The sequence below is a fragment of the Pectinophora gossypiella genome, chromosome 22, assembly GCF_024362695.1.
Source record: "Pectinophora gossypiella chromosome 22, ilPecGoss1.1, whole genome shotgun sequence".
Taxonomy (NCBI): domain Eukaryota; kingdom Metazoa; phylum Arthropoda; class Insecta; order Lepidoptera; family Gelechiidae; genus Pectinophora; species Pectinophora gossypiella.
The window spans coordinates 3,248,296-3,258,172 of record NC_065425.1 but is presented as its reverse complement, the minus strand read 5'-3'; the positions used below and the strand labels follow the sequence as shown (position 1 = coordinate 3,258,172).

General features: G+C 40.5%; 3 protein-coding genes across 3 annotated transcripts; 2 read left to right on the top strand and 1 right to left on the bottom strand.

The window, feature by feature from the left end:
- Positions 1-4: 4 nt before the first annotated feature.
- LOC126377229 (39S ribosomal protein L35, mitochondrial) lies at positions 5-835 on the top strand. Its single transcript, XM_050024933.1, has 2 exons — positions 5-89; positions 251-835. Exons 1-2 carry the CDS (start codon positions 68-70, stop codon positions 760-762), a joined length of 534 nt encoding a protein of 177 aa, XP_049880890.1. The 5' UTR covers positions 5-67; the 3' UTR covers positions 763-835.
- A 723-nt stretch (positions 836-1,558) lies between these two features.
- On the bottom strand, positions 1,559-7,533 carry LOC126377054 (serine/threonine-protein phosphatase PP2A 65 kDa regulatory subunit). Its single transcript, XM_050024682.1, has 6 exons — positions 7,143-7,533; positions 6,230-6,464; positions 5,337-5,523; positions 4,015-4,169; positions 3,478-3,595; positions 1,559-3,053 (listed from the first exon to the last, which is right to left on the bottom strand). Exons 1-6 carry the CDS (start codon positions 7,366-7,368, stop codon positions 2,202-2,204), a joined length of 1,773 nt encoding a protein of 590 aa, XP_049880639.1. The 5' UTR covers positions 7,369-7,533; the 3' UTR covers positions 1,559-2,201.
- Positions 7,534-8,229: 696 nt separating this feature from the next.
- Positions 8,230-9,210, top strand: LOC126376943 (uncharacterized). The gene is made up of 2 exons (XM_050024492.1): positions 8,230-8,389; positions 8,765-9,210. The coding sequence occupies exons 1-2, from the start codon at positions 8,230-8,232 to the stop codon at positions 9,208-9,210; spliced, it is 606 nt and encodes a 201-aa protein (XP_049880449.1).
- The last annotated feature ends 667 nt before the right edge of the window (positions 9,211-9,877 follow it).

Here is a 9,877-nt window from a genome sequence, read left to right as displayed (position 1 = left end):
TGGTAAAAAATTGGATATCCAAGGAGCATCATTGGCAGAAAGAAAAAAAATAAAGTCAAAAATTGAAATGTTTCGCTGTGCTGTTTTAGGTATAATTTCACTGTTTTTCACTTGAGTTTTATGTTATTTTTGCTATAATTTAATGTTTTACTACAACCAATAGTTATTGTGCACTTTTTTGTTACGTAACAATACTACACTGTTATGTTTATAAAGTCCGTGTTTTGAGGTTAATTCATTTCTTTTTCAGCTGTTCGCAGCATACGACCTCTTTCGATCCCATATTTCAATGCAGCCAGGATCATTCGCAATGACCACAGAGGTTTTAATACTTTGAATAAAATAGGCTGCAATGCAATTCCCGAGGTTGGAGTTTCTAGTTCTTTGGTGAATAACAAACAGATATTGGATATATCGAGAAATATTGTCCCGGTGCCGTCAAGGACTGTTACTAAATTCAGTTTGAAGAAAGGGAAAAGGAAGACTGTGAAGGCAGTTATTCGGAGATTCTACAGATTGGATTGGGGAGCGTGGATTCGACCTAGAGTAGGAAGAAAGAAGAGGCTGTGGACTAAGTCTGGGGCCCGACAAAGGCGTCTAAGGCAACACTTGTTAGTCAACTCTACCCAGACTACTCTCCTTGACAAAATGGTAACAAAATTCTGGAAGAAACCCAAGTACTATGTGGACGACCCTTATGCACCTTACCACACAAGAGAAGAGTTTTCCATTACAAGAAAAAAACCATTTCAACACAAGTAATGTATGTAGGTACTTGCAGATAGTTGTATTTATTGTTAATTTTTAGTTTAAAATAAATAATATGAAATTACAATGTATTTGCTCTTGAAACTTTTCCCTAAAACCTATCAGAAATAAATGTTAAGTCTTTAAAAGATTTCTTAGATAGTCATATCTAAGAAATGTCAAATGTGCATCATATTGTAAAATCTGATGGATGGGCATTTCTAACATGATGGATAAGTATGCATATTTTCTAATAGGCTGTATTCAAAGAGAAAATAACATGTTTTACTGTACCCTTATCACTTTAATTCATCATTATAAATCTGAATACTTTGTAACTGAAAGTTCTGATTACTTGTGACTCTGCCCTCCCCATTGGGGATTACGTACGGGAGTTAATGTATGGATTAGGGTTGTGTGCTGCCGCGCTTAATAAACAATCAATCACGTTTTACCACGCGCGCCTTTTGGTCTGCCCACATTATACACATGGTCTACCACATGGTATTACTCTTTGCAAAAACGGCCGCAAAGATCAAATTCCGTGTTGCTAAGTCAAATCCGCCGCGCATCCGCTCTCCCGCTCTTTTTCTCGTTGTAGCAAATAACGGTTCTGAGTGACAGAAAAGGTTAGAAGCATAGGAATGCGCGAGAGAAATCATCTGTCTCTTTCTGTACAGTACTGTGAGAGAGTGACGGGTGACGTATGTCGAGGCGAGAAAGCGTCGCGCGCTTACGGTGCTAAGCCCGCTGATGTAGTTCAAAACACAGGTAATAGTTTATGACGATTTGAGAAATAAAAAACAATGCATGGATTTTATTAATTATATTCTGTATTAAATTTCATACTTCTTACAATTTCAAGTAGTGTTAAATGCTGTGAAAATGTCTAATTTTGTTGATCTTTAAACTTATGGAATGAAACTATTCATTACTAATTACAGATACATTTAGGTACATAATTGCCGTCCATCGACCAACAGTCCAAAACAGGGTGTTAATTTTGGAATAAATACTAAGTTTACATTATAAAGTTGTTCAAAACCTCGTCAGTATAGTATCAGTAGGATCCCTAAACCTTTTAGAACTTATATTAGGTACAACACACTCTAACAGCTTATAAGGAGCTATTGAAAATTTCATTAATAATAAAATGTAACATTTAGAATCTAAATATGATTTTCTATAGGAAAGATTCCTTTTTGTCGACTAGCGTTTATTTTGCTACATTTGCTACTGTACCGCCGTTGGTGTTGTATGCTCCATACCCCTCTAGTACATTACAGAGCATACAATATGCGATAAGTTGTTATGTATATACAAGTATATAAAACAAGAACATAAAAGCACAACATGTCTGTTGACTTGTTTACATAAGCGATAAAAAGGCACCTTTTGCCATAGAACATCACGGTACTGATACTATAAAGAAGAGTGAAAATTACGATTATAACCTAACCAGCTATACCCGCAATGGCTTCAGACGCGAAGTACTTCACGTCAACATCAGGATCCACATTCAACTTCTCCAAAACCGGCTTAACTTGCGGCTGAATCACCGCGGGATCCAAAAACGGCGCCATCTTCTGCAATGTCTTGGCAACATTGAATCTTACATTGGCAACATTATCATCGGCCATAGACAAGACTGTAGGCAGTAATACCCTCGTTGTGATGTCCTTTCCGCAGACTTCAGAAAGAACGTTTATGCAGAATAAGTAGGTCATTCGGTGCAGGTAGTTCTGTTCGCGAGACATGGCTTGTACTTTCGGTATAACTTTGCCCTCAGCCCAAGCGGGGCCGTATTGCTCAACTAGTTTCTTCAGGTTAAGTGTGGCGGCTTCACGGATGGCGTAGACATGATCGATGAGCCAAAACATGCAGAGGCCCGTTAGTTTCTCGTCGAAGAATTCTTGCCCAAGTTGTCCGGCTAGGAGAGGCATGTGTTCGATGATGGCGAGGCGAACGCGCCACTTGGTGTCTTCGGCTAATTCAACAATAGCGGGCAAGAGGGACTGGACTAGCTGTTGGATACCGATGACTTCGTTGACGCATTCGAGGTTGGAAATGATGTTGAGGCGTACCTCGGGGCATTCGTCCTTTAGTTGTGTGAGGAATAGAGGGAGGAGATGCTCGATAGTGTTCTGCCTTCCAACAATGGGGCTCAGGCCCATAATGACGGACGCTAAGGCAGACTTAACGTGTTGGTTAGGGTCGCTCACCAGGTCTTTAATCTGAGGCAGGATCATGGTCATTATTATCTGCTCTTGGTGTGCCTTGTCGAGATTCATGCAGAAGTCCTTTACCTGTGAAAGTGATGGTGTGTTAATTATATGAATGTAAAACTGCTAATATCCTAGTTGTTCACAAGAGTAATATATCCAGACCACCCGAGGGGGTTTTTTATACAGTAGCTAGCCTAGAACATGCTTGTTTCATAAAAATCGAATTGTAGAGTACCAGAAATCCAAATACTAATAGATTTACAAATTATTCTGTCAAGTAAGAAGTGTTTATAAAAATCAATAATCGTTTTCATTTCAACAGAGGATCATCAGGATATTTGATATGAAATCCAGAGACCAAACTCAGTCATATTATAGTCTACCATGATGTTATAAGGAACTGAATCCTTCTGTCGAATTTTACGACAAGCAGCTGATAGCTTTCTGTTTTTTTTATTGGGTCCCAGTCCAGCAGCGATGGATCATTTCATGGTGACAAACCGACCTTGCCAGCGGCGGCGGCGCGTACTTCTGCCTCGGTGTCCTTCAGCAGGGCTTGGAAGATCTGCGCCAAGTCGGAGCGAGCCAGCTCAGGGCCCACTGCTTGTTGAAGCTCCACGAACCTGGAAGAGTTGGCAACTTTCGAAATCATCTTCAATACATACTATTTCTCACTGGGATAAGTAGAGACTATTGAATTCTGTGATCCTGCCATACTTCTCTTGCTTCCTCCACATTCATCAATCGTTTCATATACGCACGCCGGTTCAGAGTAGATCGTACTAAACCTTTAACAAGGACATCCCCAATTTGGCCAAGGTACTTACTTCCCACCATGTCTTCCTCTGCCAGCTCTACCAACAACCACTTTCGTAATCTTATTATCCTTCATCCGCTCTATGTGTCATCTGTCAGTCAGTCTGTAAAAACCCGGACCTAACACATTTCCAGGTTATGCTTCAGTTAAGGGGATTCCGTCAAAAAGCCATAGTGTTAGGGATATGGCAGTGTTATGGACACGGTGATGATTATCAATACATACTTGTCGGCGACCATGTACCGCACGCGCCAGCTCGTGTCTCCAGCGCGCGCACGCACCGTGGGCATCACGAGCTGCTCCATGTCCTCAGGCGGCAGCAGCGCCGCCACCGCCGCGCACGCCTCCGCCGCCAGCAGCCGCACTGAGTCTTGCTCGTCCTAGGGGACGGTTAACAAGTTACATAAGTGATTATACCTATAGATACTCACGCAACACGGTAGGCAGAGATGTATATAGTTCACTCATTCCTCAGCTATGTTTAAGTCCCATGCAGGAGCGAGCCTATTGAAATTCAAAATATTTATTTCGGAAACTAGTTAATTTTATGTTAGTAACTATTATGCAGGATGACGAGCTCGGTGGCACAGCGGTAAACGCGCTCGGTCTGCGATTGTAGAAGTTAAGCAGCTTTCGCAAAGGCCGGTCATAGGATGGGTGACCACAAAAAAAAGGTTTTCATCTCGAGCTCCTCCGTGCTTCGGAAGGCACGTTAAGCCGTTGGTCCCGGCTGCATTAGCAGTCGTTAATAACCATCAATCCGCACTGGGCCCGCGTGATGGTTTAAGGCCCGTTCTCCCTATCCATCCATAGATAGGGAAGGCCCGTGCTCCAGCAGTGGGGACGTTAATGGGCTGATGATGATGAACTATTATGCTAGTATTAGTAACAGATTCGAAAGACAACATAAAAATAAGCTACAAGAGATAGGCCCGAGTCACCGAAGCCGCTGGAGCTATGTAAATGCGTGCAATCGCACCCAGCGGTTCAACAGCGGCGAGTCGTAACGGTCCACCAATTGCCATTAACCACACAAACACAAATCCTGGAAACCACATGATATAAACAGACATATAAAGTCGAATTCAGTGGTTTAGTTAGAAAACGAGCCGGGATTCGTACCAGGGACAGTACCATGTAAGTCACTCGTTCTCCAGGGCTATCTATAGATGTCTATAGACGTCAAACCAAAAAGGTGTGAGTGATGTAACAAAATTATGTTGAGGTGGGCTACTAAAGCAGAGCTCAGGTGAGACTAGTGGACATCTGAACAATCACAGCGCTACTGAGATAGAGATGGTGAAGATGCTTTGAAGCTCCCTGGCTAATAAGTTCATGACAGTCATCAGACTTGTTCCTAGTTGCCCAGTGCCGTGCCAATAAAGCCTTATTGAATGTTGAACAGTAATGTTGAAATGGTAACCATTGCACTACTTAGTGCATCTTACTGTTGCTGTTTCATAATCAGGTCTTCAGGGATGTCGGATGAGAAGTCCACAGCCTGCTTAGTTGAGGGCATTCCTAAAAAATAATTGTCGCCAACTTACCTGAGCCAAGTTCACGAACATAGGAATGAGGTCGCTCTTCACATACTCGACCTCGACCACCCTTGCGAACTCTCCGAGCTTGTATGCGGCGGCGCGGCGCACCATTGGAGTGTCATCTTGGCAGAGTGTGCGGAAGTGTTGACGAAGCTCCGCCTTGACCGGGGCAGACACGCGCGGGTAGCACACGCTGTGGGGTGGGTAGGATTTTATAGCTTTACATGATTTGATTACATTATATCATCTCCCTAGCGTTATCCCGTTTTCACGGGGTCCGCGTTTACCTAAGCTGAAGATTTGACTGCGATTTTACAGAAGCGACTGTCTGACTGACCTTCAAACCCGCGAAGGGAAAATGTCATGAGTGAAGGATTTTCCGTCTACCTATGATTACAAAGATATAGAAAACAACTAGTTACTTCATGAATGTCTAACTGGATAGGTATATTATAGAGCTGATCTTATCTATCTATACTAATATTATAAATGGGAAAGTGATATAAAGTATGTGTTTTTTTGTTTGTCCGTCTATCATGGCAAAATGGAGCAACAAATTGACGTGATTTTTTTTAAGTGGAGACAGTTGAAGGGATGAAGAGTGACAGAGGCTATTTTTTGTATCTTTCTAACCCCCGCTGCAGGTAATTTGTTTATGTAAATGTCAGTAGCCCATAACCATAATTCTTATTTTATAATGTCACCTACTATATTAATAAATGTTTCTTTCTTTTCTATTGTAGGTATTGAAATATATTACCAATTTCTTTTAAATAGAATCATGACATAAAATTGCTACTTTATTTTTTTTTTGTTTTTGGTAGGTCCTTGAAATTGGATAGTCATTTTCATAACAATTTTGTATGAAACATTTTTTATTGCGTGGAAGATGAACCAACCTGAAAAGTCCACAAGCAGAGGCCCGAGAAGTGAACCAGTCTCCACCAGCGAGACGCTGCACCAACGGCACAAAGTGTTGCTCCAAGGCCTGGGGCGTGTGGTGGGCGGCAACAGCCCGGAGTGAGGCTACGGCCTTGTCACGGACAACAGTTTCCTCGACAGTAGCTAGAGACTCCAGCGGCGGCAGCAGGCAGTGTGCAAACTCTCCGCCACCAACCAGGTTGATGAAGTTTCCTGTAAAGAAGTTATAAAAAAAAGGTAAAAGTTTATATTGTATTTAGAAAAACTCCTAAACCTAGAGGTTTTATTGTTAGAAGTAACCTAGCACCAGAACAAAACAGAATATATTTTCCAAACTTTTCCAAGCTTAAAACTCGCAAAACTTACATGAAATACAAAAAACAAAGCATTAAGTTGTTCCTTTTAAAAATAAGTATAAAATAATAGCATGTCCATGCATTTTCTTCATTCAGAGGAATTAATTCATTTACTAATTAAACAAATGAACATTCAATGAGCATTAAATGCACTCAACCAATCATGATAATTGTACAATTTCTATGGAAATTCATACAATTATGTTTATAAATAGACTCTAATAACAAACTCATAAATGTAGAAGGTAAGAAGTAACAATTTGAGATTGTTATCATATTTATTACTAGATATGGGTCTTAAAGTCAAGTGACGATACTAGAATTCAATAAAATAAGATGAAGCCTAAATTCCGGGTAGCCATAAGAATCAATAATTCTAAATCGCTAATACTTGCACATTTTATAGGATGTAGCGGGAAATTTTACGCGGTTTCAAGTATATAAAGATTAAGAGGATAGTGATAGGGAAAAGTAATAGGTACCTAACAGAAATGCTATAATAAGGTAACTATAAACGAGGAACGTTGGAACTTACCGAGCTGTTCCGCCAACGCCAACAATACTTCATCTTCATCGTAGATGGTCTCAGTGAGGAAGGGAATCAGTTCTGAGCGGGTTCTCTCCACGCCCAGGGCCAGGGCAATCGTAGAAAGCTTCTTGATAGAATTCAAGCGCAATTGTACATCCTCATTTTTTAATTCGTCTATCAATACAGCGATCGGATACAATGACTCATCCGTCCCAGAATCGCTGGCTGCCATTTTTACGTATATCACACACACTTCCTTCTGTAAAACTTAAACGCAATACGATATTTCTTTACAATTTGGTTTTATGATGGTATTTCTATAAAAACGCACTTTAGGAATTCACAGTAGAAGCAAAATGGCAGCCATCGGCACTTTGGCAGGCACGAAAAAGTTCGTTTAGTTTGTCTACGGTTTTGTACTTTTTTTGTAGTGTTGTTCCCTTCAATAACCGTAAGTTGGCGTAATTTTGAGTTAACTTCGGTTATGGTTAAATCGATAACAACAAAGTTTTCGAAAAAAATAATGTATGAAAAATGTATGAAAGCTCCATTCGATTCAAGAAAAAAAAAGTTTCATAGGGCAATTTATTTTGTTTTATTTATTTATTTACATTTCACGTCATTACAGTGCAGAATAGGTATAGAAACTTTCACAATTATAATTATAATCATGGTTGTCATTTTACTACTACTACTACTACTACTACTATGATTTCCTAGAGTGCGTTTTATAGAAATGTATTTACTGAACTCTCCTTAGCTCTTCTTTAAATGAGGAAATTTTTAGTAAGGTCAATGAGTACCCTCATTCATAATGGGTTCTCTGGGATCATAGGCTGTGATGGTCGCACACCACCCAGTCATTTTTGTGGATGGTAAACTATTTTGTTTACATCAGAGTTGAAAAATACTTCAAGATTTTCGAAGGAATTGTAATCTTCTTGGTAATAACTTTACAAAGACTTTAGTAAAAAAATAAAACAAATGAAAATTCTGATGGCTAATCAGTACAGTGATGTATAATTTATTATTATTCGTGAAATTTTGATATTTTTGCGATGTTTATCTTGTAAATTAGTTGAAGAGAACTGATATGGGCCAAGATGACGATGTGGCAACGTCAATCGCACATCTCGTGTTGTGTGGGGTGGCTGGCAGGGGCATTAGTCGGATTTCTGGCAAAAGTTTCACCCATCCCGGAATGCATGCCAATTTCCTCGTGCACGGAATCGTGGGGTTCCTGCACTACCAAAGTTAGTTTCTTTTTATCATTAAAGCAAACATTTTCAGACACAGCTCTTAATAGGTAGGTACTACACCCGTGGTATGCTAGCCGGTGTGGAATTAAAAGTATGTTTTCATAAGCGTTGTACTTATACCCACTTTTACCCTAGTTACATACTTATACTAGAAAATACCATAATATTTAAAAAATGGGCTTTGTCACTTGGGTAAGCCCTCTGAAGTGATGATATGAAAGTAAAAAAGTTTTTAAACCATATAAGACAGTTTGTTAACAATGTAATTCCTTAGAAATGAAATGCATGTGCGATTTTATTCCAACTTCCCTGTAATAAGTTTAATAGCAATGTATGTGTATTTTGTATATGCTATGATTTTTCTTTCAGGCGGAGTGTTCAATAATGACTTCTCGGGTGCATATGCTTTAACATCGTCCGCGGCTCGGTACTTAGCCTTGCCATGCCTTATGGCGGATTTGTATCACAGCAACGCTACTTTGAGAGTCCTCCATTTGATTTCTGGGCTTATTCCCTTCGTTATGGATGTCACAGGGAATGGCAATGCGCACTTGGGGAATGTGATTATTGCGATAAATATAATCTCATTGTGCCACTATTCGATGGAGAATAACCGTGAGTGGGGCTGGTACACCGCCGGGGCGGGCCTGTTCGCTTACTTCGCGGCGCCGCAGACGGGTTTGAAGGTTTTATACCCACTCGGGCTCGCTATTATGGAGTATTGCGCGTATAGGGTGTTCCACGTACAGTTTGACGACCTCGTCGACTCTCGGGGCCGCAGGAGGCCTCCGCCAAAGCCAAAAGCAAAAAAATAGTTTCTCAACAAGAGGAAAAAAATGCAACATGTATTTATTGTGTGCCTGTACATTAAATCGCCTGTGTTTGTGTCCACGATCGACGTCTGCGGTGATTTGTTTTTTTCGAGCGATTTTGTGATGTTAGTAAATGATACAATTATAACAAATTTTAAGAGTTAAACTTTAGTTTCTTTACAAAAATACTTGTAAACATTAACAACCTAACGTCCGTTTAGGTTCATCTTATGATGATTATGACGAGATTATTCTCGTCTGAGTTGTCAGGTAAAATGTCAGACTTCATCAATCACGGGTTACTCTTGAGCCAAAAGCCCGTAATATGGCTCGTGTAACGATTTTATAGTTACGTGAGTAGTAGCCGGGACCGACTGCTTAACGTGCCCTCCGAAGCACAGATCATTTTACTTTTGGACTAGGGTGGTCAGCCTGCTATGTCCAAACCTAAGCATAACAAAGTTTTTGAGATATGTCCGGTATCCCCCGGATTAGAACCCGGGACCCCCGGATCGTGAGTCTAACGCTCAACCACTGGACCACGGCAGCCGTTATTTACCTGGGTTGAGAGATTTGCAGTTTTGTCTTCTAACGACTTCTCTTTCTCGGATTACGAGGGTGACCTTATGTACACGTATGTACGGTCACGAGTACTAATATGTATTATACA

Coding starts and splice junctions, on each gene's coding strand:
- LOC126377229 (XM_050024933.1), top strand. CDS start 68: ATGTTTCGCTGTGCTGTTTTAG. Junction 90..250: donor GTTTCGCTGTGCTGTTTTAG/GTATAATTTCAC, acceptor TTTCTTTTTCAG/CTGTTCGCAGCATACGACCT.
- LOC126377054 (XM_050024682.1), bottom strand. CDS start 7,368: ATGGCAGCCAGCGATTCTGGGACGGATGAGTCATTGTATCCGATCGCT. Junction 6,465..7,142: donor GGCGTTGGCGGAACAGCTCG/GTAAGTTCCAAC, acceptor ACTTCTTTACAG/GAAACTTCATCAACCTGGTT. Junction 3,054..3,477: donor GCGCCGCCGCCGCTGGCAAG/GTCGGTTTGTCA, acceptor TCACTTTCACAG/GTAAAGGACTTCTGCATGAA.
- LOC126376943 (XM_050024492.1), top strand. CDS start 8,230: ATGGGCCAAGATGACGATGTGGCAACGTCAATCGCACATCTCGTGTTG. Junction 8,390..8,764: donor GGGGTTCCTGCACTACCAAA/GTTAGTTTCTTT, acceptor TTTTTCTTTCAG/GCGGAGTGTTCAATAATGAC.